We start from the raw sequence: 27,955 nt of genomic DNA, 5'->3' as shown, positions 1-27,955 counted from the left end.
GCCCAGGGGCCCCTTACCTTCCCAAAGCTGCCTTTGCCCAGGACCTTGTGGAAGGTGAAGTTCTCAATGTTGCACCTGGTGCTGCCCTCCCAGATCTTGCCGTAGGTCCCGCTGTCTGCCCAAGAGACAGCACTTTAGACTCCGCTCTCTGTCTGCCGAGGACCCGCCCTTGGGGCCAAGGGGTGAGGTGGGGTGAGGGGCCTCAGAGAGGAAGGGGCTCCCTCTCCAGGGGTGGTGCCTCCACTCAGGTCTTGGCAACGAGGGAGGTCGGGCCCCCATCTCAAGTGCCAGTGGGGAGTGGGGGCTTCCCTGGAGAAAATGGGCCCAGCTTTACCTGGGGCAATGTCTCCAGGGACTCCTGACTTCCTCTCAAAATTCTGGTAGATTCCAACAGTCTCTGTTTCTGACTTCCGGGAGGGTCTCTGGAGGAGGGGACAGAGGTTGGCAGCCAGACAGGCATACCGTGATCAGAACTCCCAGCCCAGAGGGAAGACCTCCACCATCCGTAACTCTGCTCTCAAAACCAACCAATGGGGGCCAACAGGGGCAGAGCCCAGGACCTCCAGGTAGTGCACACGTGAGTATACACACACACACACACACACACACACACACACAACTTCCCATGGCACAGGGACATCTTGATGGTCTGGAAGGCACCGATTACAAACAAAAGTTTGGCACACTGAGCCCCACCCTCCCAGCCACTTACCCAATAGATTTGTTATTTGTGTTGCCTTCACCTATAATTGATTCTAGAATTTTACCTTAGGTTTTATAGCATTCCTCAAACCCTTCCCACATCTAAACACCCAAACACACATGCAGCACACACAACTTTTAGTTCCAAGCATTCCAACCTTGTGTTCTTCCAGGCTCACCAAATAAAGAATTGCTCAAATAATTTGTTATGAGAACAAGCTCACCGCCTTCTGCTGCCTAATTCTTGGGACTGGATCTTCCAAAAGTGGGGTCTTTGCATGTTATAAACACCCCCTGCCCCCCGCCAGGGTTCCCACAGCACCTGCCCACCTGGGTCACTTGGTTCAGCGCCTCCGCCAAGAGCTTCTGGTTAATGCCACAGAGGTTGGCCACTTTATTCTGGCACTTATGGTGTACATTCATCCCGCAGTCTGCGGTGAAGGAAACAGGGCCATCAGAGCCCCTGCCCGGGCAGGACCAAACAGGCCACCAGCAAGCTCTGGAAGAACTGTCTCCCTCCCCTCAGGCTCAGTCAAGGGCAGGGAGGAGGAGGGAAGAGGGTAGGAAGAACCAGAGCTTTGGTGCGGTCCACTGGGTTTCCTGTTCTGATTTCTAATTTCTAAATATTTCTATTATTTAGAAATAAATGCATCTGAGGCATCCTGAGCACTTTAAATTTTTCATTATTTAAAGAAGGAAAAGAAAAAGCCGTAGCTATGGACCTCATTCTAAACCCTTTAAGAAATGTCTAGGACAACTGAGACAAGTCACTTTCCCTCGGTGCGGGGGGTGGGGGGGCGTTTCTCCTGTTTCTGCCTTGCTAAAGCCTGGGGAGGGGGTGGGGGTCTTGAGGCTTATTTGCTGAGCACCTGCTAGTGTGTGACAGGCCTTGGCCAAATACCTCCTATCTGCTTGCATCCCCGCAGCCTGCACCCCCCACCCCCTGCCGTGACTCTCTGGGCCGTACTCTACCCTAACCCTACCTTACCCTTGAGGACACTGAGCTTAGAGGGGTGGGGCCTCCTGGTCACACAGCAGGTAAACAGGGGAGGCAGTCGGGCCAGCGGGGGTGGGGGGGGAGCATCGAGGCCTCCCCCCAGCAACAGGGCAAAAGCAGCATGAGTTGGTCGGAGTTTAAGAAACCTGGGTAGGGAGGAGCCAGCGGGGAGTGCCCTTCTGCCCTGCCCTAGCCCCCAGAGCTGGGGGACACGCACCTTCACATTTTAATCCCTGCTTCACCAGCCCCCAGAGCAGGCTGCCACAGTGGTCACAGAAGGTGGGGCTCATGTAGTTGTAAACCTTGAATCGGTGCGGCATGTCGATGTTGAAACGTTCTTTCTGGAACTGGGAAGGGGAGAGGGGTGGTCACAGGCTGAGGGTCACAGACCAGTGCCAGCTCCTTCCTCAACCCCTAGCTCTCCCCCAACACCATGCAGGGCAAGATGCCCAAAAGGGCTCCCCCCACCGCCCCGGGGACTGGGCAATCCAGGAGTCCCGGATCGGACCAAGAAAAATGGGGAGAAGGGTGGGCTCTATGGAGAAAGGCTGGGGAGAACCCGGGTCCTTCCCTGCTGGCCGAGCCCCCCCAGGCCCCCACCCTGGGCCCAGCCTCACTATGGTGTCCCGGCTGTTGGCTGCGGTGCCCGTGCACCGGCCGATGATCTTGTCGATGCATTTCTTGTGGATGGCAGCGTTGCATTCTTGAGGGGGCACAGGCCGCGGGTGGGGGGAGGCAGCAGGAGGAGCAGAGCTGTGAGCGGGCGCTGCTGGGCCAGTCAGGCCCTCTATACAAAGCCGCTGTTCTCCCCGACCACCCACACCCTCACCCCACACAGGCCTGGGGCCCACAGCTGGCTTCTTCTCTCCTCCTGCCTGCCCTGGCAGGAGGGGCCTGGGAAGAGGAGGGGCAGGGAGGACAGGCCAATCGGGAGGGTCTCCGAGATGAGGGGTGGCTCGAGGGGGCCTACTGGGCAGTGGGGGGCGGCTGTGAGGGGCACGGAGTGTTGCAGCAAGAGGACCGCAGGGAGGAGGAACCAGGACAGTAAACGGGTCCTAAGCTCTCGCTCACGCTCGTGCACACACACACACACACACACCCAACACAAAGACCCTGTGACACACGTACTGATGTGTAAGAACAAGGGACTCCCGGTACAGAATCGTTACTTTGTGTCTAGCCCCTAAAATGCAGCTTTATATATTTTACCCCATTTGATCTTCATAATGGTTCCTAGCCCTATTTTACTGAGGCACAGAGAGGTTAAGTCTTTCTGCCTAAGGCCCTCCGGGGAGGAAGTGGCGGAGCTGGGATTCGAACCTGGGCCATCCGGCTCCAGAGCCTGTGTCTGGAACCATCGCCACGTGTGTACATGTGTACCTAGGCAAACTCGTGTCCCCACAGAAGCACACGCGCAGCCAGGGGTGACTGGAAAAGGTCGCCTCAGCTGTCTCGGGGAACAGAGCCGTGATGGGTGGTCCTGACTGATTCTGTGTAAATCCTGCACTGAGGCCTATTCGGCCCGCCAGGGGGATGCTCCCAAGCGTGAGGGGGCCAGGAACAGACACAGGGAACTGGCTTCCGCGAGCCACAACAAAGCCCCCAGTGGCCCCACTGGGTGTGGCTCTCCTACCTACATTCTGAAGGGGAAATCTCAAGCACGCACGCGGGCACACGGGGGCCCTGTCCGGGCTCACAGTCCTCACACGGGGACACGGGCTCCCCTGAGCACACACGCGGGCACACAGGGACCCCGTCCAGGCTCATAGCCCTCACACGGGGACACGGGCTCCCCTGAGCACACACGCGGGCACACGGGGTCCCCGTCTGGGCTCACAGCCCTCACATGGGGACATGGGCTCCCCTGAGCACACACGCAGGCACACGGGGTCCCCGTCCGGGCACACAGTTCTCACACGGGGACATGGGCTCCCCTGAGCACCCACATGGGCACACGGGGACCCCATCCACGCACACAGTCCTCCTACGGGGACACGGGCTCCCCCACGTACACACACAGGCACCAGCGGGCATGCAAGCTGGGCTGAGGAGACACTTACGCCTGCATTTGTAGCCTTGCTTGTTGAGACCCCTGAAAGACAAATCCCCGCGTGGGGTCAGGCCTGGCTCTGGGACCCTCCTGCCCCACCCCACCCCGGCAGGCACAGCCATCCCTCACCAAACGAAGTCTTTGCACACAGAACAGAAAGTGGGCTGCCTGAAGAAGGTGGCAATGAACTCGTGGTTCTTGATGTAGTGGATTTTGGCCTGTTTGATGGCTCCACGGCGGTTCATAGTTGGGAACTTCGCCTCGTCTTCACCACGCATGGACTGTTTACAATCTGGGGACCGTGGAGTCATGAGGTCAGTCCCAGCCCCGGGAAGGACAACATTCCTGGAGTCCCCCCAGGGTGGCTCTGGGGAGACCGCTGATAGGGACCGCTTCCCTGAGCTTCAGCCCTAGCTCCAGCCTCTCAACCTACGTCCCCAGCCCAGGGCAGGAGGGTCTTACCTACATCTTCCAGGAAATACTGCACAGACATCAACACCTTGGCCTGGGGTTGTAGGTCCAGCTGCAGAAGTGAGGGTTTGGGTGGGAGTCAATGAGGGCGGGCTCCAGCCAAGCTGGACTCAGAACCCGCCCCCATGGTTGGTCCCCCAAGGCCAAGGGAGTCCTGGCAGCCTAGCCAGACAACTGTCTGCCCAGTGTGGGCATGGCCCCGCCCTTGAGCCCCGCCCCCACGCCCCAACCCAGGGGTATTATTACATTTGGGGAAGTGAAAGGATCCAGCTCACACCCAGGCCAGCCACACGGCCCAGGAACAGAGTGGGAAGGGAAACTCCCCAGCCCCACCCTTGCTGCCCCCTTGACAAGGATCTTAGAATAGAGCCCCTTCCCCCAGTCCCTGCACATGCAGACAGACAGACAGATGTGTGCTGACACCCCCACGCTGGTGCTCTCTGTGGCGGGGGCTCTACACACCCAGTCCCCCTACGCAGTTCTGAAGGCAGGACCTTTACCTCTCCCAGGACCCATGCCTGCTCCCTGACACTGTCCGTCCGCCGAGTGGACAGAGAGCACAGCAAGGATCTCTGCCTGACTGGCCAAGGGCTAGTACTGCTCTACGTCAACTCCTCTCCTGGCCTGGCCCCTTCATGCCTCACTGGAGGCTGACCAGAGTCCCCGACAGTCTGGGGTTTTTTTCCCATGGGGACATCTTGGCTGCAGGAGCCCACAAGTGACCCCAGTGGGCAAGAGACACCGGGCAGCACAGACATCCTGTGGCCATGAGGGACATGTGGCCAGGTGCGCGTGTGGAGGCTGGGTTCCAGCGGGGGAGTGGTGGCCCTCGGCTTTCCCCTTCTCCCATGCCCTCACTGGTGAAGCCACGTAACTATGCTCCCCCAGGCCTGCCTGCACCCCGAACATCTGTGAAGGTTCCAATGGAACTTCGGATGACGGGTGTCTCTGAGAGGGGGCCTAGGCCTGGAGGTGGGCTGGGACATCCCCACACACACGTTTTGAGATGTTTTACCATGTGTGTATCCTGCTTCCGTGAAACTAAAAGGGAAAAAAGTAGTTGTAGGGGTGGGGGTGACTCTCTTGAGCACCTACTATGTGCCCAGCGCTCCAGGAAGCCTTTGACACCCAGTGGCTCATTTCTCCTGAACAACTGACCCCGAGGTAGGGTCTTTAACGGATTCGGACACAGACTCAGAGGAGCTGGGACCCGGTGGATCGCAGAGTTGGAGCAGCTACAGAGCTGCTCAGGAGGCCAGACGGGGCCCGTGCACACGTGTGTGCACCACTGCAGCCCAGGACGCCCTCACCCACACCCCATGCACGTGCATGCACTACCACAGCCGTGTTCCCTCACCCACAGCCCACACACACATGCACACACCACTGTGCAGCCCACGCGTCCCACCCCCACACTGTGCACACGTGCGTGCACCACCGAGCCTGTGTGCCCTCACCCACACCCCATGCACCCGTGTGTTCGCTGCTGCCGCCCGCACGCCCTCACCCAGAACTCGGCCTTGCCGTTGTTCTTCTTGCAGCGCTCAGCCAGCACTGACACGCCCACCGTCACCTCGGACATGGGCTCTTCCGCTGCCCGCATCAGCACGATCTGGATGACTCGGCCCTCGTAGATGTGGGCGTCAAATGTGGACTTCCACTCAGGGTACATGGTGGGCTTCTTCTGCACCAGCGTCTTCCCGCGCTCTACAACACGGCCAGGCAAAGGTCTGCCTGGGGCCCCTCTCTCCTGGCCTCCCCAGGTCCCCATAGCCTTCAGCCCCCGAGGCTGCCTGGCTTCCCCCTACCCCCGCCCCGAGGGCCCTCCTGAGGCTCTTCTCACTCCTCAGCCTTCATAATGGTGCTATGCACACCTCTCCAGCCTGTCATCCCTAACACTCCAGAACACCAAACCGCCAGCAGCTCCTCTAGGCTGCCCAGCTAGGTCCCCCCTCCAGGCTTCTGCTCCTGCTGCTTCCTCATCCTGTGACCCTCTTCCTTCAGCCCCGCTTAGCTGTCACCTCCCCTCACGCACTCTCTCAGTGAACACACTGCGGGCCCTCATGCCAGCCACGACACTGGAGGTGAGGAACACGGAGAAAGAGAAGACCAACCAGTGCCTGTCCCCCTAGAGCCCAGTCCAGGACAGAGACACGAGGAGCCCACAAATCCCTCAAGTAAATGTTAAATCACAGCTGGGATGAGACTGAAGAAGGCAGGGCCAGGGTTCTAGACCTGGTCTGAGTCATGGTCAGGTGTGTGGCCCAGCCTAAGATCAGGGAACGCTTCCTGGAGGAAGAGACAGCTCAGCTGACACCTAAGTGGTAAGTCAGGGGTTCAGCAGGTGAGGACAAAAGCCAAAAGGAATGGTGTGAGGTATCTGCCTCTTCCAGGAAGACCTCCCTGACCCCAGCCTGGGACAATGCCTCTTCTGGGCTTCCCTATCACAGGACTCAGTGTCTCCTATACATGACCACCTGATCGTAAGCCCCACAAGGGCAGAGTCAAGTCAGCCCTCGAGCACGGCAGTGTCCTCAGGGCCCAGCGCAGAGTCTGACACAGATGGACATCAGGAAAGTGTTGCAGGACACCCCCAATGGGGAAGGAGCCAAAAAAGCACACCCCCCCCCCCCCGCCGCCTCCATCCCCCTCCTGGGGATGGCTCCATGTAGCCAGTGCTAGAGGCCCTATGGGCACTCAGTTCCCTCTATGGTCCTGCATCCACAGCCAGGCTGGGCAGGGAGAGGAGCGTGAGGAACAGAAGGAGCCGTCAGAAGTTCTAGGGGAATAAGGCATAGGCCCTTTGGGGCCCCCCGCTGGGCCCCGATTCCCAGTCCTACCTGTGCTGAGCGCCTCCTTCATCTTCACGGCACAGAAGGGCTGGCTGGCGTCATCGGCCGCCTGCAGGGAGCCCAGCTCATAGGAGGTGAAGGCGATGCGCAGGAATGGTGCCATGCCGGGACCTGCAGTGGGGCTGCGGAGACGGAAGGGGTGAGGCCGGGCAGCCAGGGCCAGACCTGGGAGGTGCTCAGAGGCCCCCGGGGGCTCTCACTGCATTCAGTTTGGCCCCCAAGTGCTGACAAGACACTAGTTCTAGCTGCCAGTGGGAAACCCGAGCAGTTTTCTGGAAGTCTAGATTTGTGGCATCCCCAGTAAGACAGCTGGCTGGCACAGCCCCCTTTGCTGAGTACCCACCAGTGCACTCCAGGCCAGGGGCCCCCTCTGTATTCTACTCTCCAAAACCTACCTGGGCCCTGGAGGTGGGTGAGTCTGTGACCTTGAGTCATTTATTTGGGGGGTCATTTAAGGCCTCCTTTAATACCCCACGTCTGTGCACCTACCACGGGCCAGGCACCCAGCACATGCCGACAGAGACGGGCAGGACAGCACCCCCACAGCCCTGCAGCCCTTCTTGGTTCCAAAGTTTGGTCCTAACTACTCAGGCAGACCAACAGCGCCAAGAAGACCACCCCCCGTTTTCAGAATGAGAAACTGAAAGCCCAAAGCTGAGCCAGAAGCTGAAGTCGAGGTCCCACTCATGAGGCACCCAGTCCACTCGGGGAGCGGAGCAGTGAGAGGCCGGGCCACACCCCTCGCCTTCTGAACTGGGGCCCCCTCGGGGTCAGGTGCACTCACCCACAGAGGTTGCCTGTACTTTCAGACTCATTTTGGCCAAATGTAAAACTATTTTAATGTTGAACGTGCACTGACTTTGCGTTTCCGCCCACACAGGTCAGCCCTGCATCTCCCTCTCCCTTGCTGTTCCTCAGATCGAGGCTCACCAGAGGAGGTGACCGTGTTGTCGTTCCTGGAGGACGGTCACACACGCAAGCCCACAGGCGCACACGCGACCTGGCTCTGAGCCACACACACGAGGACGCTCCGGGAGTGCGGCTGAGCCAACACTCACGCACACACACGCGTACGTGCTCCCGCCTTCCTGAACACAAGCCAGCACGGCGGCAGCCTCACACACGCCCCCCCCCCAGCCCCTCACACATACGTGTGCACGTGCAGCAGCCCCCCGGCCCCTGGGACGGCTCCCCCTGCTCCTCCGCGAGGCAGCCAGAGTAACGGCCGGCTCTGCTGTTCCCAGCCCCGATGAGCTCACGGGAAACACTGACCTCAGCCTGCAGCCCAGCCCAGGGGCCCCACCAGCCCTCTGCGCCCCGCAGCCAGAGGGGAGGGGTCTGCCCTCCGTGTCTCCTGCCCAGGCCTGGCTCCGCCTCAGAGGGAGCACGAGCCAAGCCGCCAAGCTGCTGTGGAAGCTGGAAGCTCACGTCTGAGCCCAGGTCCCAAAGCCTTCAGCCCAAGACCAGCCAAGCCAGCCACCACGACCTCTTGGTAGGTGGGGAGGAAGAGCCGGCTGTGGGTGGCTGCGGGCTCCTCCCTGGGCTCAAGCACGTGTGAGTGTGTGAGATGGGGAAGGTGTGTGTGGGTGGCACGTGGTGGGCCCTGAGCTAACGTGGAAGACAAAAGCTGCGTGGGCCTGGCTGACTGCATGCAGGCGTCTGGGTGAGTGTCCCAAACTCTCAGGCCAAAATGGACACCATGCCCCTCCTGCCACCTGGCTGGGCTTGGGGCTCCAAGCTGTGGAGCCGCCAGATGAGTTCTCCCTGGGGGTTCCAAAATGATCAGCTGGGCCTGTGGACAACACCACTTGCCCTAAGTCTGCTCCCACAATCCTAGGCCCTGACCCCAGCAGACAGGGCTGGGTCTTGTGCTTCCCAGCACGATAACCTTGAGACCCAGGTGGGGCACTGATGGGCTCTCCGAATGTCTCAGAGGACCCGGGCTGAGGGGGCAGTCAGGCAGGGAAAAAGAAGCGATGGTCGTGCCGCAGGGGACCTGGGTTCCTGGGAGAGAGAGAGTCTGGATAGCCCGGTGGCAAAATGACCTGGCCATTTTGGGGAAGGGGTTAAGCTGCCTCCCCACAGCCTCCCCCGGACCCAGATGGCCCCTGGGCTCCATGACCTCCTCACTTCTAGGTCGCCTCGCAAGAGCCATCCGTGAGGACCGCCCCAAGGGTGCATGGAGGAGACGGATCAGAGAAGCCCCAGGAATGGGAGGCAGAGCTCACCCCTGTAGGCTGCCAGTCAGACCTGCCCTCCAGCTCTCAATGATCAGAGCAGCTGCTGCTCAGTTAAAAGCCACTGGAGGGAAACCATGACCACAGCAAGCCCCAGCTCTTGCCCCAAACCTGTACAGTCAGGCTGCGAGGAGGGGGACCCATGGGTTCTGTGGGCTGCCCTGGGGCTAGGTCACCCAGACCCAGACCCAACTTCCTAGACAAAAACTAGAGTGTGAGCCCTCTGCCCAGCTGCACTGCCCAGACCCCAGGAGGGAGACAGTCGCCATGAGCTGGCATCTTCTTCCATCACCACGTGATGCTGGGAGAGGTCTCAGGCCCTGCACACTGAGTGCCCCCTGCACAGCGGACCCAGCGCCCCCCATCTACCTCTCGAGAGTCTCAGCTTGGGTGGGGAAACAGGGAGTGAAGAAACGGCACAAAAGCAAGGTGTGCCGATTATTTATAGCCCCCATGCAAATAGGCCCAGGCCCACAGGCCCCAAAGGAAGGCCACTGGCTCAGCGCCATGCTGCTGTGCAGGGCTGTGGAGGTGGCAAGGGCAGACTTCCCATAGACCTCCACAGGCGCCTGCTCCTTGGAGCCAGCTGGAGCCAGGGGGCTCCTGATCTCTACTGACCTGCTTCTCCAACCCACAGCAGAGGCAGCCTTACGAAGCAGGGAGCACCGGACAAAGTCAGAGGATCTAGGGCTGAGTCTCAGCACCCCCACTTACAAGAAGGATCCATCCTTCTCTGAGGCCAACACATGCCAGATTAACCTCATCATGACATTAGCTCACTTCAGCCCTGTGCTTGTTCTGGAAGTGGCAATTTTATTGATGAGTGAACAGGTACAGAGAGGCTGAGTGACTTGCCCAAGGTCACACAGCCAGGAAGTGTTACAAGGATTTGAATTCAGGCCTGCCTGATGTTCTTTCCAGTATGCCCAGCCAGGAAGAATTGATGAAGGGGGAGAGGGAGCAAAGGTAGAGACAGAGAAACATGCCAGGAGCAACACACACACACAGTGAGGGCAGAGGAACCAAGGAGAGGGGTAAAGGAGCTGGTCTCCTGGGGCACACCTAGAGTTTGTTCACCCAACCGCCTGTGGGCTGGTCCTCGACCTAACCTTGAAGACCTCCTCCTCCTCTGTATGAGGGTGATACTGACCCCTGAAATCCTCCCTTCCCTCCTGTCCCAGCCCCTTAGGCCAGCCTCTGCTTATCGAAACCTGGGGAAGCTTTGGCTGTCCTGAATTCCAGTTCCAGGGCATGAGGGTCCACTGACTCTGCTCCCCCCACACCCGCCACCCCTGCCCTAGACCAGCCACCCAGAAGTGAGGAAAGGTAGTGCTGGGCCAGACCAGAGCAGGCAGGTAGCCTCCTCCAGGACAATGGAAACCTGTTCCCAGCCAGCCAGGGCAGGCTGGACAGGGCCAGAGTGGCCACAATGGCTGGAGCTCCCGGAGAGCAGAGGACAAGTGTGCATGCCGCATGTCTCCACACGTATGCACGTGAGTGTGTTCCAGCAAAGGAGGTGGGGACATGGCCTGAGGGGTGTCATCTGGAACCAAAAAAATGTATTTTCTAATTTTTCTACTGCAATCACGTGTAACCTGTTTGAAAATAGTATTATTAATGGTGAAAAATAAAACCCAGCAAGTCAAGAAATGGGTCTTTAGAAACTAACATTCCCATCTCCTCTTTGTAGGGAGGGGGAAACCAAGGGCAACGTCCCATGGTGAGAGTCCCCAGGCCCCCAGATCCAACCTGGTCCCCTCTACCCCAGCCCTTCCCTGGCCTTGGATTCTGCCTCACAGGCCACAGGGTAGGACAGAGGAGCAGAGGGGGCCCTGAGAAGAGAGACCTGGCCAGGCCCTTAGGGAGCGTGAGCAGATGTGGAGGGAGACTCTTTCAGAACGTCCGCCAGGGAAACAAGAGGGGGCAGGCTGAGGTCAAGCAAAGCCAGCCCAGCCAGCAAAGCCAAGGCACCAGCTGGTCTGCTCTTCCACGAACAGACCGCTGGGGCTGGGTCTGCTCTTCCACGAACAGACCGCTGGGGGCAGAAGAAGCGCCCTCCCGTGCAGCCCTTTCTCACTCATACCTGCCCAACCTTGGGGCCAGCCCCTGCCGCCTGCCCATGGAAAGCACCACCTGCTGCCGGTCAAGGCCGGCTGGGGATGGCAGCAAAGCAGAGTCAGAGTCAGCCCGGGCTCTCCTAGAGATCAAACCCTGCCTTGTGGCGGAGTTCAAGGTGCAGCCCACATGGGCCTTGAAGGATGAATGAAGCAGGGAGGACACATAAGGCCCAGACAGTGGGAGGGAAGGACAGTGAGAGGCAGTGTGAGCAGCAGGAGGGACTGGCTGGCTCGGGCAGAGCTCCAACAGGGCAAGGGGGGCGGGCTTGAGAGGGAGGCTGGCCTCCCCAGATGGCCTTCCCACACGGAAGCAAGTCAAGGAGGCCACAGGGGTTTCACAACCCAGGAAATGGGCTCAGCAAGAAGAACAGGAGGTGGGGGAGGGGAAGGGCTAGCAAGGCCCTTCTCATGCCCTTCCACCAGGACCTGTGCCCCAGCCTCCATATGCCCAGTCCTGTCCTGGGAGGAGGCCCTACTATGGTCTCAGGTCACGGCCAAGTCCCAGAGCAGGGGATGCTCCCAACACCTGCTCCTCCCCAGATCTAGCACCTCACCCTCTCACTGTGCTCCTTCTTGCCCCCTCCCTCCCACCACACAGACCAACCATGGCAGTGAATTCTTCTCCTTTTACACAGTTGCTACCACTCCTGGTCCCTCCCCAACCCATGGAACCTCTTGGGCTCCCACTGCCCTTGGAGAAGGCCCAGACCTCAGTCAGGCCGTGGCCTGCTCTCCAGCTCAGACCTCACCTCTGGCTACTCTGTGAACTCCTGTCTTGGTTTCAAGCCCCCTTGTTTTGCATATGCTATTCCCTCAGCCAGTATGTCCTCTATAATTCCTATATATCCTTCCACACAGTTCTGAAGGCCCACCCTGGGGAACCGTTGCCCCCTCCCCGAGAAAGCCGGCTGCTCCTCTACCCCATGTACCTCCCCCAGGTACCCTGTGCAGCTGTCTGGGAAGTTCATGCTGGGGACCTGGGTCTATTTTCTGGGCACAGTCTCTGTCCCTGGCTCCGGCTTCTCTGCCCTGGCCACACAGCTGAATGTCCTGGAGACATTAAAAAATCTTACTCCTGGGCTGGGATCCAGTGGGAGTCACAGGTGAGACCTGGGCAGCATGAATGAAGCTTCTGCAATCGCTAAAGGGGTGTCAACACCCTGAGAGCCAAGGGACACAGGCCCTCTTCCCAGGAAAACATGGGCTGGTGGAGACAGAAGCCCGCACGCGCTGGGCTGGGAGGCCGTTAGTTGCAAAGGCCCCACTGGCAGGCACCACAGTGATAAGACACACCAGGCCATGGAACTCACAGCTTGGTGGGGACAGTCACATAAATACGTATCAGAGGACGATATGACCACCGCCCAGGCAATAAGAGCCAGGAAGGGAGTAAGAGGCACTGGGGTGTGAGGGGAATCACGACAGGGTTCCCTCTGATGGACGTGCAGGGGTGCAGCTGGCTCACCAGGCCAGAGGGGCTGGAAGAGTCTGAGGGGCAAAACTTGGGACCCTACTCTCAGGGGCTCACTCGCTCCTGCCGGCACACGGTAGGGAGGGGGGTGAGGCTAGGCCCCCTCAGGGGCAAAGTCCATAAGTCCACACCAGCCCCAGGCCTTGAGTCACTCAGCTAGTCCTAGGTTGGGGAACCCCTGGGCTCAGTGGAAGGGAGGGCTCCAGGTACCCCCCAAGGGAGGAACAAAAGCCCCATCAAGACTGAGGACAAGGGGGCCTCTGTGAGGAACTGGGCTGGGGGGGACACTGGGGCCTCTCCCAGAATAACCACACATGTGTGCACAACACGGGCACACCCACCAACCTAAACACACAGTCACGCACAGGGAGCCCTGCTTGCAGTTAGACACATGTGACCGCAGGCACATACGCACACTCCTATGATGACTCAGTGACACACACGAAGAAACCACCCCCCTTCCCCCTGCTCTCACATGTTGACAGACATCCAGGCCCACGCGGGGCCACACAGGACACTGACACCCTCACGCATTCCCCAGCAGAGAGAGATCCGGCCGCACACGGCACGCCACGAGCGTACGGTAAACACAGGCAGAGATGCTGCAGGCCGACACAGGCATAAACACATAAGCCTGGAAGGACCCACATGTCCAACTAGGGGCTGGCACCAGGGAAGTCCAGACGGAGCTTTTTCGAGCACAGTCCCTGGGGTAATGGCAAAGGAGAGAAGGGCAGCCGGGTGCTGGGCAGGCCCTGGTCTCCCCACTGAGGGAGGCAGAGAGAGTCCCTCCTGGCCCAGAGCAAAGTCCAAAGTGCACGAGGGAAGGAGTAGACCAGTCAGGCACGGAGCCGGGCAGGCCTCCCCACCCACCTGTCTGAGGGGAGAGCGGAGGCCGAGGATGAGGCTAGGGGTCACAGGTGGCAGTCATAGGCCTGGCGTGCAGGAGGAGGGGAGGGCGTACACCTGTTGCGGGTGGGATAGCCATGCCAGGCACCTGACACGTGACCACCATTGAGCTCCAGACTCACTGGGCAGAACCTGACAAAGAGAGATGGAGCAATTCATCCAAAACCACAAAGCTGATGGGGCAGCCCCAGGGGGAGGCCGAGAGGGACCCTCTAGTTCTAAACCTGGAACGGGCCACCTGGCCTCGTGTGGGGTGAAGGCATGGGTGTGTCTTGGGCGGGGGAAGGGCTCTGCCAGCCTCCACAGAGGGGGGCCCAAGTCCACTCCTCCACCCTGTCCCTCTGTACCCATGGTTCTCCCCTTTGTTGACATGGATCCTTGCTTGAGAAGAGGTGAGATGCCCCCTAAAGGCTTTTGCCGTCCATCCCCACAAGGTGAGCAGGGCCCCAATCGCACCTCCCCACTCTGGGGACCGGGAGGAGCTGGGAGCGAGGCAGGGCCATGCTGTCCCATCCCACGGCAGGCGGTGAACACGGGAACTTAGCAGTGGGGGCCTGGGTGTGGGCTGGACAGGTCTAGTTCAGACCCGATAGGCCCTTAGGGCCCTGTGAGCTTGGCCAAAGTGCTCTGACCTCCTCCCAAAAGGGAATGATCTCATCCTGCCTTAGAGGCTGTCCCGAGTGCAAGACCATTATCCTCATCACCACCACCATCCCAGTCTCACACCTGGCCCTCTCCCCACCTGCCCCACTGCCCATTTCTGTCTTCCTGTCACCACAGGTACACCCTGAACTTCCTTGGATCAGTGGGCAAAGGGGCTCCTCGAGCCTCCAACCCCTACAGTGCCCGGCTCTGGGCTGCTGCCCTGGAAAGAGACCCGAAGGGGCAAAGGCAGCTTGAAACCCCCAGCCGACCCTGGACTAGCTGTTGTCTCCCTCAGGGCCTCAGTCTCCCTGTCTTAACAATGGAGACCGAGAAGCTTTCTCCAGCCCTGGTCCTGGAAGCCCCTGCAATCCTCCTCTGTCCCCCCCCCCCCCCCCGCCCTAGCCCCACTCCTCACCCCTGCAGCCCACAGCAAGCAGACATCTGGCCTCGCTGCTCCACTGTGCCTGTTGAGCCAACAAGCCGGCGACATGATCCAAAGCTTCCGGGACTGTTTTGAAAACAGTGGCGCAGCCACCACAAGCCTGCCCTCCTGGACACCTTGGCAGGGACCTTCGAGGGACAGCCATCTAGCCCTGTAACCAGGGCCTCTCGAATTTCCCTACCGAAGACCATCCGAACCCCATCCTCCCCAGCCCAGGCTCTCCTGCTACCTCTTGACTCTCGGGTCTCTGCTTTCAGCCCAGGCCCCCCAACTGCAGGCCTGCCTGTGGGCCCACCTGACACCCCAACCTCACCGGGCTCTAGGGGTCTCAAACACACGTGAAGCCAGCCTCCTGGTGTTCCCCAAGCGAGTGCCCCCTCCTCTCCTAGCAGGGTGGAAGCCTTATTCCCCACATGGCATTGCTCTCAGTTCTGTCCTGCACTCTCCCCTGAAGTCGTCTCCTCTCCGCCGCTGTCCCCATCCTGGCACCAACACCTTCCCAAGGCTCTGCACCTGCCTGCTTTCCATCCTTTGCTCTGGCCCCACAGCCCCTCTGCCCCATAAAGCAGATCTCAGCACTCCCTTTACAATAAGACTCTCTCCTGGGCCTGACCTACCCAAGCTGCTTCCATTACCTCCCTGACCTCCTCCTTGGCCACTGCCCTCCCCTCATTTCTCTGCCCCAGCCACAGTGACCCCTTTCAGTTCCCTGAGCAGCCGGGTTCCTTCCTGCTTAGGAGCCTCTGCACTTGCTGTTCCGTCTTCCTGCCCCCTCCCTGAAACATAGGCTGGTTCCTTATCCGTCAGGTCTCTGATGGAAACTCCCTGATCTGCCCATTGCACAGATGAGGCCGAGGAGGCTCAAAGCAATCCAGCTGCTGGCTCAAGAGTACACAGCCAGTAAACACCAGGTGAGAACTCGAACCCAGGTCTGTCTGAAGCCCACAGAGGTCTTGCTCCTAAACCTCCAGCACGCCCTGGCTCACAGTCCTGGCCCAGGCTCCTGCCCAGCTAGCTCCCTCCAGTCTCGGGGCCCTTGTATACCACCATCATTACCACACCCACACTCTAGCAAAGGGCTCCCCCTCCCTGGACTGACCCTCTGCAGGTCCTTAGGATAGGCAGGTCCCTGCCACCAGCTGCCAAGTGTAAAGGATGTAGGTAGGGATACGTGTGCAGGAGGCGGGGGATTTCTAGCCCCGGATATCCACTCCCTTCCCAGTTCACAGGCAGACTCTGAAGGGTAGGCAGGCCGGCAGGAGGGCTCACCGTCCACCCCTCATCACCAGCCTCAGCTTCTCCAAGAGTCCCGTGGGGGACCAGAGAGGGGGAAGGGGAGGCCTGAGGGGGCAGCAGGCAGCTGCCTTTCTCTTCCTGCATCCATTTGTCATGAGAGCTATTTTTCTCCCTTTGAAAGGCAGTGAGGGGGCTGGGCTGTTGAGTGGGCACAGCTGCTCCACCCGGAGCTCCCACCCTGCAGGACTGCCACTGGGAGGCGGACGCGAGGGGGAATGAGAGAGCCCAAGCCCTGGCTTCTTGGCCGGGTTGTGTGGCCACCAGGCCCTGTGATACTGGGCAGGGGTCCAGGCTTTCAGACAATACTAACCCCATCACCAAGACCACTTGCTGTTTTTTGGGGTAGTTACCACAAACCGAGTGCTAAGTGCTTTACATAACTACAGTTTCCAATCTTTAAACACTAATAAAGTGCCAGGCACGATGCTCACCGCTTTGCATACATTATCTGTAGTTTTCGGCACCAGCCATGAAGATGGATGCTATCATGGTCTCATTTGTCAGAGAAGAAAAATGAGGCACCAGGAACCAAAGCCACTTGCCCAGGTTCTTTCATACAGCTGCTCGGGGCTGCCTAATCCCAGAGAGGCAACTCAGTGGCTGCCAATTCACACAAGGCTGCGGTGCCTGCCAGTTAGGCTTTGAGCCTCAGGGTACAGCTCAGAGGGAAGAAGGAACTGGGGGTTCTGGGGGCTGCAGGGGATTTCGTGGCCTCACCCCACGACCCCTCTCCTTGGGCCTCCGTCAAGGCCCAATCAGCCCTGGCGTGGGAAGCCTGGTCAGTCAGCCTAAACCCACCGGCCAGGCGCTGCTCCCCTCACAGGCAAGGCCAGGGCGGGGCAGACCACAGACAGCGGGCTGGTCAGTCCCACTCTGAAACCACTTCCTGGGCAGCCCAGGGGAAGTGAGTCTCCGGAAACACCTCGGATGGACAGGCCTCTCCCCGGGCCCAGGCCTTGGCAAGTACACACACCGCCCTGGGAGAAGCAGCCTGCTTGCCTCCCAGTCACCAGAGCCCAGCAACCCCACTTCCACCAGGCATGGACGCTATGGGGGACAGAGGGGCTGACCGGACCCCCATCCACCTGCGAGCACCTTGGCCCCATGACCACAGGAAGCCCACTTCCTCCTCTGTGGCAGCGGCCACAAGCAGTGCTAGCACAGCTCATGGGGTCCCTCGCCCTCATCGCCAGCTCCCCTGCACCGAGTCCCAGTCAGCCTGGGGTCCGGCCCGGGTGAGCAGGCTGGGAGGTGACCCCCAGGGCAGAACCCACCTCCCAGTGTTGTCCGGCCCCCTGGAGCACCTGTGGTCACAGCCACACCTCAAACCTCACTCTCAGTGCCGGTCGCAGGCGGGGGTGGTGACCCTGACCGAGGACTCCCCCTTCCTGACCCAGAATGGGCAGTGTGGTGTGTGTGGGCAGGCTTCTGTGTGCAAGGATGACTGGGCGAGCATCTGCATGCATGTCTGAGCATGCCTGTGGGTGAGTGCATGTGAAAAGCCGTGGACATGTGTGTGCATGTGTGGTGTGTGTGTGGGCACTCGAGGTTTTGCAGGCACGGACGCTGAGGACAGCTCTGTTTCTATGTCCTTGTATGAGCACCACTAGTCTGCGCCGTCTGGGTAAGTGATGTTTGAGCTTTGAAAGTGGGCTGGCTACAAGACGAACTGGGTGAACTTCTTAGGGTATGAGGCTCAGTGCTGGGAGAGGGTGGTCCCCTGACTTCAGGGAGCAGAGGCCCCCAGCCAGCCGAGAACAGGTTACCTCCTGCCCTCTGGGTTTGGTGGTTAAGTTGAATAAACAGCAGACCCAGGGATGACCCTGGCCTTGTTCAGTCCCCACTCCCATCCCAGGAGCCAAGACCCTGACTTCCTCCTCCCCCTGCCTCCCAGACTTAAGCTCTGAGAGCCCAGCCCCGACTGGTCCATTCACCCCCCTCCCCAAACCTATAGGTGCCCGACAGACAGTGGGGAGGGGAGTGGGGGCTGAGCAGGGAGGCCTCCTGGAGGAAAGACCACCTTGGCCGCCCCCTCCCCAGAGTCACTCCCTAGGTTCCAGGTGCCCTCAGCAATGCCATCACACCCACAGAATCTTGTCCACTGGACTTTGGACACTCAGTGGGTAACTCACAGGGCTCTTTTCACTGCACTGCGGGCTGAAGCAGGCAAGTCTGGTCCCAAAGGAAGGAATCTCTAGTTTTATAAGAGGCCTCAGAGAGGGCAGCCTTCTCTAGCATTCCAACTCACCCAAAATCTGGGGAGGGGGATTTTTTGAGTCTCGCCTCTGCCCCAGAGAGGCTGGAGAAATGAGGGAACCGGGGTGTGGAAGAGAGTGCAGGAGACCTCTTTCCATTCTCAGCTTGATAACCAGCCCGATGTGGGGCCCAGGGCAGACGTCTGTGTGACATTGATGAAGACAGCCTGAGGCCGCACCAAGGGGCCACAGAAAAGCTGATACATCCACCCCCAAGCCGTGGGACATACACCAGCTTCTTTCTAACCAGCAAAGCAGCCCCACTCCTCACCCCAAAGTGCTGGCGGGCCCAGGCCTTAGAGCTCCAGGCAAACTGCTGTCCCGTCCGGGCACCCAGGCCCCATACCCAGCCTGAGGGGGAGAGCCCAAAGAGGAGGGCCACCCCATGCACACTGTCCCCACGTCCAGGAGGATGCGGTCTTACCTGGGGCTCCTGGCTCCCCCTTGCCCTCAGTGCTGGCTCCTGCTGCAGCCACCGCCACACAGCCACCACCAAAGGCAGGCCCACTGCCCTCACCTGGGCAGGGTCCGGGCAGACCTGCAGGAACAAGAGGAAGCAGCTGAGCTGGGAGGCACCGCCACACAGGCTCTCCCCCTCAGTCGAACCTGTCTGGCTTGGAGACCTCCACCTCTTTGGACTCGGCTTTCTCTCCTGTGAAATGGGGTGTTGGGCCCAACTTTTCCAAGGCACCGGCTATGTGTCCTCTCCATGCTAGGGGTTGGATCACTGTGTGTCAGCCCTCGGAGCATCTCCAGACTACAGGCATAGCAAGAAAGCGCTTCCTAATCTGCCTGTCTGCAAGAGGTCGCCCCGTGACTTAGGAGATGGCGCAGCAGTGGGAGCAACTGCTCTGTGGTCCGGGGCAATCTCTCTGAGCCTCTGCCTGTCTTATCTTTAAAATGAGGAGACTACATCTCCCCAGGGAGTTCTGAGACACCCTCCCCCCCCAGTGACATGGCCTGACCGCTCCTGTGCTGGGCTCACATTGGGTGTACCGAATGAACAGGGACACTTTCTTATTCCTTGTTTTTGCACCTTCTAGTCCAGGTGATTCTATCAATATTGGGCCCATTATGCAGCTGGAAAAAACTGAGGCCCAGAGAGATCCTAGAAGGAAAGAATGGCAAAGGCAGCGAGGTATCCCGGGTCTCCTGGGTGAAAGACCTGAGCACTTTTCCTGCAAGCCTGACCAGGCCTCCACCGAAGACTCCCCTCCCCAGATGGCCACTCCTCCTCCAGCTGAAGACCCCCATCACCACTCCCTGCAGAATGACACACCCTCAGGCCTGGCTGTACTTTATTCCTAATTTTAATTTAAACTCCAATTAGCTGTGGCAGCTAAACGGTGTCAGCACCCTGCAGCCAAGCTCCAACTCAGCCCCCAGCCCTATTCCTCCATCAGTGCTGCTGAAACTGGGCAGGCGTCAAGTGGGCTGAACAGGGTTCATGAGGTCTCTGCCAACCATCTGCCTGCCCTTCTGCAAGCAGTGCGGTCAAGGGCACAGGACGGGCTACAGACACATCACAGACAGGAAACTGGGTTGGGGACCATTTGGGCTTTTATTAGCCCAGCTCCCCCAAGAACGGGGACCATACAGTTGGGGGCGGGAGTTAGTGGTCACCAATAAGACTCAGCATGTGCTAAGCTCTGCCTGTGAGCCAAGCCTGTGCCAGAGGCCCAGTGACCTAAGACCTTGAGTCCTCACAGCAACTTTTTCTGTTCTGCAGATAAGGGGACTCCCTCAGCCTTAGAGAAGCTTAGCTCCAATCCCTTGCCCATAAGAGGCACAGTGAATATTTGAGCCCACATCTTTCCTGGGTCCAGAGCCTTGGGTCTGGGTCACAACACTGCAAACGCAGAGAGTTGCCCTCCGGTCCCCCTCAACCTGGGAGCAGAAGAAGGTGAGAGACAGAGGCCTTCCCCAGCCTCCCCAGGAACCGGGGCTGGGCTTGAGATGCGGCATGCACACCTCATAACCTCCCCCTTGCTCTCACACACACCAGGGCTCTCACCTTCCCTCCAGTGCTGTCAACCAGGGGTGCCACTCTCTCAGTTCCCCACAATCACAGGGACTCCCTAGCTCCCAGACTGGCAGTTTCATACTGTCAGACTATGAGTCCCCACCAGTCACACACTCGCCCCCATCAGTCTCATCCCAGCACAGCTCAGAACACACCAGATCTCTTATACCATTCTACAGCCAGGTACAGCTGTCCAAACTAGACAGTGCACGTGCAAGGGCACATGCACGTGCGCACGCGCGCACACACACACACACACACACACACACGGAGCTGCTCTCTACCAGCCTGTCCACCACACCCCAGCTCCATCCACAGCAGGAACAAGGAAACTCAAGGGACCCATCCCCTCCCTCAGTGACCAGGTCAGCCTGGTCACAGCAGCTCTGTGGCAGCAGGAAAGGAAGACAAGGGAGTGTACATACACACCCACAGTCATACAGACACACTCAAAAGCGTGAGGGGCTGACACTCTAACACCACTCGCTCCCCAAATTAACAGCTCAAATGTATATGGCCAGTAGGTCACCATGGCACAAACCAGTGTGCAACACGGGACCCTCCAGACACACAAGGGGCACACAGGCACACAAGGACACACACACACACACACACACACCAACACACAGGAGTCTGGTGACAGCACACCAGGACATAGTACACACAGAGTTGCAAAGGGCACACAGAGCCGTGAGACACCCAGACATACACACGCACACACAAGCAAGTCACTCCATGTGGAAAAGGATCACAGATACAGTGACAAAGAACACAGACGGAGGGACCGACACATCATATACCTACATGCCCAGATACAGGCGACTCAGCACAAGGAATCAAGTCTAACCATACGGGGTAGGGACCAGAGAAGAGGATGCCCCCCACCCCACCAGATCCTTCTAGCCAGGCGGAAGTGGAGGGGCTCAGTGGGGTTCTCCCCTCCCAGGCGAGGACAAATGGGAGAGTCGGAGAAGTGGGACAGTTCTGACCGTGCCCACCTCCTGCCTTTCCACCCCGGTTCTCCTCCACCCCGTCCCCTCACCTGGCCAGGCCCCCACGCGGGGTGGCGTCTGGATTGCGGAGGGGCCCGGATCGACGGGACCTGGAAGGAGCCACCAGGGGAGGGGACTCAGAGGGGCGTAAGGGCGGGGCGGTAAGGGGGGGGGGAATGGTGGAGACTGGAGCCACGCCCAGCCCGGAGACAGATGGAGAAAGGCATAGAGAGACACCCAGACTGGAAGAAGAGGGAGAGCAAGGAGGAGGCGCCGCGCGGGCTGGGCCCGGCAGGGACTCAGACGCGGGCGGCGAGGCCGGGCGGGCGGCCTTGTAGCCTCCCCTCCGCGGTAGAAAAGGAGAGGCGGCGGGACCAGCAGGGGGCGACGAGCGTGGGCCGGGGGCGCGGCTGCGGGAGTACAGGATCCAGGGGGCGGCGGGAGGTGCGGTGGGGGTGGGGCACGCGGAGGGCTACGGACTGACCCATCCGGACTAGAAAGACGCGGACGCGGGAACATAGAGGGGGTGGGGACAGATGGACCGACCGAGGGCCCCGGGGATTCGCGAGGGACCGGCGAACGCTCCGAGGGTCTAGGGCACACAGACGGGTGGCGGGGCCGGGAGCAGACCGACCAGAGGGCCTTGACCCCTACCGCTGGACGGAGGGAGGGACAGACCGACGGACGGGAAACCGAGGCACCGGTGGGTCTCGGGGCGCGACGGGACTTTCGTCGGCCGCGGCTCAGTTTCTCAGTTTCGGAAACGGGAACCTGATCGGGGAGGGGGAAGGGAGGGGCGGCGCGCCCCAGGGGTAGCAGGGATCCCACGTCGGGGCCCGGCGCTCACTCACCTCCCGCGCACCGCCAGGCGCCAGGGGTCGCGGCGGCTGAGGTTCAGCTCCCCGCGCCGTTCCCGGGCGCGCGCGGGGACGGGGGTCGGTGCGGGCCCGACCCGGACGGGCCGGTAGGCCGGAGAGTCCCGTCCGGGCCTCAGCACGGAGGGCGGATGCCGGGGGTCGCTCCAGGGATCCCAGTGCCGCCGCCTCCCTCTCGCGCGCCGCTGCACACGGAAGTGCAAGGGGGCCGGGCGGCGCGACCTCACCCAGGTGCCGGCCCCAGCCCCGCCCCCGCTCAGGGCCCGCCTCCGCCAGAGCCAGCCCCCCCAAGGCCCCGCCCCCGCCGCCGCAAGGAGGGGTCCCAGCCTCCGCCTCCGGGTCCCGGTCGCTTTCTGCCCTCCCCAGCACGCCTCGGCCCCAGTCCGCCCTCAGCCCCTCAGAAGGCGCCCCACTTTACCGAGGAGGACGCTGAGGCCCGCGGGAGGGGGGTGCTCTCCCCACCTCTCCGACACCGAAGTGGGGAGGCGCCGGCGGGGCTTCCCCAGGTCCCAGCGCCCACGCCCGGGACTCCCCACCGGCCAGCTGGCCCGCCGCGCCCGGCCTCGCTCTTCTCTCTTCCTGTTGGCTGGAGTGCGGACGCCGCCGGGCCCGGTGCCCGCCGCCAGGCCGGCTGGTCCCGGCCCTGCCCCGGAGACGAGCTGGGAAGACTCCAGCAGGGAAGGCTCTCGCTGGTCTGTCGCTGCTAGTCCAGCGATTCTAAGAGCAGCCCATACCTTGATCCCTCAGTCTTCTGCTCTCCTGCCCCCACTTTCCAGAACTCCCCACTGCCCCCAGTAGGAGCCCAAGGCTCTTTTCTGTACTGGAAACTCCGTGGCCAGGCATAACTCATTCATTCATTCACTCATTCATTCCTTCGCTGGGTACCCTCTGGGCCTCAAGTCTGGGGATGGAGAGGGACCCAAGGATCCCATTAGCTTGCCCCAAAAGCTCAAAAAGGGAAAAGCTGATGGCGCCATACTCCAAAGAAATTTCATTTTTCCAGAGGCAAAGAAGAGGATTCCAGGTCCCAGGCCTTCTGGGAGAACACCTAGAAGGGATGGAGAGTCAGCTCTTCCCAGCTGAAGCCTAATGGTTGGAAATGGGGGGAAATTCCTGAGGAGGACCAAGTTGATCAAGGGGCTCATGGCAGAGACAGGTCATGGCTAGGACTTTGGTCTCAAGGAGTACCTTGGTGGCAGCACTTCCAATGGAGTGGGCTCCTGGGAGAATGGATGGGGGCAGGGGAGCTACCACCTGTGGTGGTGGGAGGACTCTGGGTTGTGGAAGATGGGTGGGGAGAACGGACCAGAGCAGGTGGGTCACTGGACGGTGGGTAGATTGGGTGGGGGAGTCTAGTGAGACCTCCAGGGATGGAGAGCCCTGCAGAGACGCGGATCTCAAGACTCTATTTTAAGGGGGGAGGGTGGGCTGGGCTGGAAAGGGCAAAATTATAATGATTCTTTCCACCACAGAGAAAGAGGGTCCTGGTACCCTATACCTGGGAAGGGGGACCTGTTTTGAAAACTGGCGTATGTCCAATTCCCTTGTCCTGATGTTCCATGAGGGTAGGCTCTTTCCACCAAACTGGACTCCTCTGGCCACAAGGAATATCATCTGGGAAACAAGTCTTATGCCTTACCCTTCACACATGCTGTGTCCTGGGCCCAAATGCCATTTCCCACCCACCCCCATGTCTCTCCGTGTCTTGGTCCTTGCCATTTCTCCCTGATACCCAGCTATGAATCCAGAGCAATTCCCTGAGCTGAGGAACCATATTCATTAGTGTTTTATGTCCTGGTCCTCTTACCCCCACCCCATGGCTTCCCTGGGGCTGGGCTGGAGAGAAGGGTGATAGAGGTGAGCTTCGGGTGATTTCTGCCTACCTGGGATCAAGTTTCCTTTCCGATTCTTTCCTCCGGGTCCTCCACGGCCAACTTACCTCTCCCTCAGCATCAACAGTTAGCCCACTTCATGCTAGGCTGTACCCTTTGGGATCTCCAGGTCTAACCGCAAGACCTTTGCTCCCACACCTTAAGATTCACCTTAGAACATGGAAAGGAAGAATAACATAGCCTGGGAGCAGGTCTGGGCTATGTATGACCTGCTTAACTGTATGGCTCTCACTGATGGAACGTCCCCAGGGTCAGGTCCTACACCCCATGAACGTGTTCAATCCGCTCAGTCCTCAAGACCCCACAAGGTCAGGGCCACTATTAGTGCCACTTTGGGTGAAGAGCGAAACTGCGTCTCAAAGAGAGGCGAGACCGCTTGCCCAGGGGTACACAGCTAGGGAATGGCAGGGTCAGGATTCGAACCAAACTGCCCTGCTCCAAAGCCCATGTTTTATATCAGCAGTTCTCAATCTCAACACTCCTTCCCTTTGGCCCAGATAATTCCTTGCTGTAAGGACTGTCCTGTGCCTTGCAGGATGTTTAGCAGCACGCCTGCACTCTATACACTAGATGCCAATAGCACTCCTCTCCCTCAAGTTGTGTGGCAGATAAAGATGTCTCCAGACTGCCAAATGTCCGCGGTAGCGGAGGGGCGAGGGAGCGAAAATCACATCTTGTTGAGAACCATGACTTTAGAGCAGGGCTGGTAGCATGCTGTGGGAGCCAGAAAGACTTAAATTAGACACCAGGAAGTACTTTCTGGGCCCTCAGGATTATGCAGACACATGAGCTCAAGGGTTGTGAGCACACACAGGCATCAGCCAATCTTTCTGTTCTGGAAACTTCAAGGGGAAGTGTGATGCACCCGAAGAGAGGCAGAGAGGCTGAGGCTGTGTAGGCCACCCTGTGACAAGGGTAGAGGAAGGATGCAGGCGGGCTTCCATCCAGAGACAGGCCCTGTGACCAGGGGCCCTGGGGAGAACAGGCTAAGCTCTGCTGGAGCCACTGTGCATGGCAGAGCTGTTCCTGAGCGCCATACTGGGCAGGCCAGGGCAGGGGCCACACAAGCTTGCCTCTGTGCCCCTATAACCTGCCTGCTCCCCACCTTGGAAGGGCCTCCTGAGGCCTGGGAGCAAGCCCGGGCTATGTCACCTGCTAACTGTATGACCTTAGGCATTGACCACACCTCTCTGCTCATGACAGACCCATGTCAGGGGCTGAGTCACAGTTAGGTGAGATGAGGTGTGGGAAATCTCCGCCAGGGTGGACACCTGGTGAGTGCTCAGCACCCATGGGCCAGGGCACAGGTACCGTCACTTTGCTGAGTCACAGGCTATCAGCCTTGGAAGAGCCCTTGATGGCCTCTCATGACACGGGGTGTAAATCCCCAAGCAGGGCTGGGCCCCTGGCAACCACCCAGAAGTGGTACTTTCTCTTCTTCCTCCTTTGGATTTGCAGCTAAGGAAACAGGCCCATCACGGAGAGTGGTGGACAGTGTCCAGACTCCTACTCCTAGCATGCACCCAGGGCTATTCCTCTCTGGGCTCCCTGCAGGGTTTGTCCAGAGACGGGCTGGCTTGACTGGTGCAGCTCCTACCCCACCCAAGGGCCATGAACCCTGGGCGCCCCCAGACCCCCCACATGAAGTCCAGGACTCAGCTAAACCACCTGGAACAGGCCTGAACCTTCCTCTGTCCCTGGGGCCCACCTAGTTGGGGGGGAGGATGGAGTTTCCCCCCTCCCCTTGAACCCTGCCAAAAGTTGGTCCTTGCTCTGGCCTCTCTGCCCTCGCTTTCTTGCTCCTCTGTATCATCATCCCTGTCCTTAAAGCTTTGGCTGCACGTGCCATCCTCATCGCGCCCAGTGTGCTAACCTGGCCATGGTAGATTCACTCATGTTTCTAGAGCAGGAGGCCCATGTCAGCAGGGATGTTGTGCCTGGGCCATAGCTGGGGAATGGAGAAGCCAAGAGGGTTCTGTTGGAAGTTGGAAGGGCACTTGGGACATGGTCCAAACAGTGGCCCTACCTCAGGCCACAGATATAGCCATGAGCAGGGATTGCAGCCTTGGGCACTGGGTAGGGGGCAAGTAAGTGCAGTGGCTTTGGGAGCAGTGCTACATGGTAGTAGAATGTACATGGTAGTAGAATTCTACTACATGGTAGTAGAATGCTGGGCTAAGGGCTTGAGGGGCCAAGTTCATATCCTGGATCTGACCTGGACCTGTGACTTAACTGCAGATGAGCTTCCTCATCTGTGGAATGCAGATGATAAAAGTAATACCGGCCTGGTGGGTGGTTGGGAGGGTGGGAGAGACCAAGCTCATGGGGTAATAGACGTGAGACTCAATCTAAGAGTTAGTGTGAGACCCAGCTAACAGTCCCCAAGTTCTGTCCTCCATGCATTTGTGTTTGGGTGAAACTTGAGAAGTACTTGGGGTAGGCAAGGGGAAGGTGCTTTCTGAGAGCATTGGGGGCACAGGGCTTTGCTGGGGCTTTCATGGGTCTGCAGCCCCTGGCTTGTCCCAGTCCTATACTGACCATGGCAGAACACCTGCCCACCTGAGTTTCCACCTCTGGCTCTTCGGCCCCTCTGCCCCCAGAGGGGTATGGGGGGGCGGGGCTGGATGGATGTCAGCACTGTCAGAGCCAGGAACAGAACGAAAGCTTTTTCCTCTTCCCCATCACCACTCTGCCTCTCCCATCCCTTCCTTCCCCCACGCAACAGCACCGTCTGCCCCAATCTGCTAGGTCTCATACTAGACTCTTACACCGGCGCTCGCCAGGCCCCTCGCCTCTTCGCCTACCCATGCCTCTGTTTCCTCCCGCAGCGGGCAGCTCACCCAGCCCAGCTTGGCGGGTGGGGTATGGGGGCCAGGCCCTGCGCGGGAGGGCGGCCCTCCCGGTGGGGAAGAACCGCAGGCACACGGTCATCCACCGTGCGACACACACACACCCCATCCGCGCCCACACCGCCGCGCGCGCCCCCGCAGGCATGTCTGGGTGTTAGGGTACCGACTGGCCTCAGGCCCGGCCGCGCCCCGCCCCGCCCCGCCCCGCCCCGCCCCGCCCCGCCCCGCCCCAGGGAAGCCTCCGGGAGCCGAGCCGGAGGCCCCGCCCCGCCCTGTGACGCACGCCGGGCTATAAAAGAGCCGGCTCTATTCCCGGGTCCGGCTGCCACCTGGAGGCTGGGCTGGCCTCGTCACCTCGGTCCCGGCGCCACTTGGCGCCTTCGCCTCCTCGGCAGTCCTTCTTCGCAGCTGGATCCGTCCAGGAAAGTCCAGGAGACCTGAGTGCACCCATTTGATGGATGGCGCAGCCAACGCCCTGGGAAAGAGGGTCGTCCAAGGCACCGCAGCCTATCTCCTAGGAGGGAGCCTGTGAGAAGACCGAGCTTGGAGGGGGGATGAGAGATGGGGGGAGAGAGAGTCACAGAAATCTAGAAAAGTAATAACACACTTTGGCTATTCCGATGGAAAATAAGGAATTAAGGAAAATAAAGACGAGTTTACAGAAGAAAGTAGAAGTCTCCCATAATTGCGCCGATAATTTGATCTCCCCAGACAGATCTACTCTCCACACTGATTATATCTTTAGAAACTGGTATGCTGGAGGCCACCATCCGGACAAACTTTCTAGAGAAGATGACAGAACACTCTGGGGCTCAGGACCCCTTAATAATTTTGCGCTGGGACCAGGATGGGGGGAAGAGTGGTCCTAGGCTCCTGATCC

The 27,955-nt window shown here is 59.7% G+C and overlaps 2 protein-coding genes across 3 annotated transcripts in view; both read right to left on the bottom strand.

The window, feature by feature from the left end:
- The window catches only part of PRKCD (protein kinase C delta), a 28,884-nt gene extending 6,343 nt beyond the window's left edge, over nucleotides 1-22,541 (bottom strand). Inside the window, exons 1-12 of one of the 2 annotated variants that reach the window (XM_045991638.1) lie at nucleotides 22,311-22,541; nucleotides 18,869-18,982; nucleotides 7,061-7,194; nucleotides 5,728-5,927; nucleotides 4,212-4,272; nucleotides 3,879-4,041; nucleotides 3,760-3,791; nucleotides 2,317-2,402; nucleotides 1,917-2,046; nucleotides 1,033-1,133; nucleotides 335-422; nucleotides 18-115 (exon numbers count right to left, since the gene is read on the bottom strand). In XM_045991638.1, the coding sequence (XP_045847594.1) occupies nucleotides 18-115; nucleotides 335-422; nucleotides 1,033-1,133; nucleotides 1,917-2,046; nucleotides 2,317-2,402; nucleotides 3,760-3,791; nucleotides 3,879-4,041; nucleotides 4,212-4,272; nucleotides 5,728-5,927; nucleotides 7,061-7,175 (1,074 nt within the window). In that variant the 5' untranslated portion in view covers nucleotides 7,176-7,194; nucleotides 18,869-18,982; nucleotides 22,311-22,541. Of the gene's footprint in view, nucleotides 1-17; nucleotides 116-334; nucleotides 423-1,032; nucleotides 1,134-1,916; nucleotides 2,047-2,316; nucleotides 2,403-3,759; nucleotides 3,792-3,878; nucleotides 4,042-4,211; nucleotides 4,273-5,727; nucleotides 5,928-7,060; nucleotides 7,195-13,770; nucleotides 13,939-18,868; nucleotides 18,983-22,310 lie in introns of those variants that run through there. The other variant, XM_045991639.1, reaches the window with a different exon arrangement.
- On the bottom strand, nucleotides 13,812-27,157 carry LOC123932214 (basic proline-rich protein-like). Its single transcript, XM_045989966.1, has 8 exons — nucleotides 27,067-27,157; nucleotides 22,871-22,977; nucleotides 22,311-22,519; nucleotides 21,765-21,952; nucleotides 21,510-21,569; nucleotides 18,869-18,982; nucleotides 18,716-18,795; nucleotides 13,812-13,832 (listed from the first exon to the last, which is right to left on the bottom strand). Exons 1-8 carry the CDS (start codon nucleotides 27,155-27,157, stop codon nucleotides 13,812-13,814), a joined length of 870 nt encoding a protein of 289 aa, XP_045845922.1.
- Nucleotides 27,158-27,955: the final 798 nt, after the last annotated feature.

This window comes from Meles meles, chromosome 20 (genome assembly GCF_922984935.1).
Source record: "Meles meles chromosome 20, mMelMel3.1 paternal haplotype, whole genome shotgun sequence".
Classification (NCBI taxonomy): Eukaryota; Metazoa; Chordata; class Mammalia; order Carnivora; family Mustelidae; genus Meles; species Meles meles.
This window is presented reverse-complemented; position numbering and strand designations above follow the sequence as displayed.

What these genes read in the sequence shown, in the direction of transcription:
- LOC123932214 (XM_045989966.1), bottom strand. Translation starts at nt 27,157, where the DNA reads ATGACCGTGTGCCTGCGGTTCTTCCCCACCGGGAGGGCCGCCCTCCCG. An exon ending in CGCCCGGCCTCGCCGCCCGC is followed by an intron (nt 21,570 to 21,764) that starts GTCTGAGTCCCT and finishes GGCTCCTTCCAG; the next exon opens with GTCCCGTCGATCCGGGCCCC. An exon ending in GGGGGAGCCAGGAGCCCCAG is followed by an intron (nt 18,796 to 18,868) that starts GTAAGACCGCAT and finishes TCTCCCCCTCAG; the next exon opens with GCTGGGTATGGGGCCTGGGT.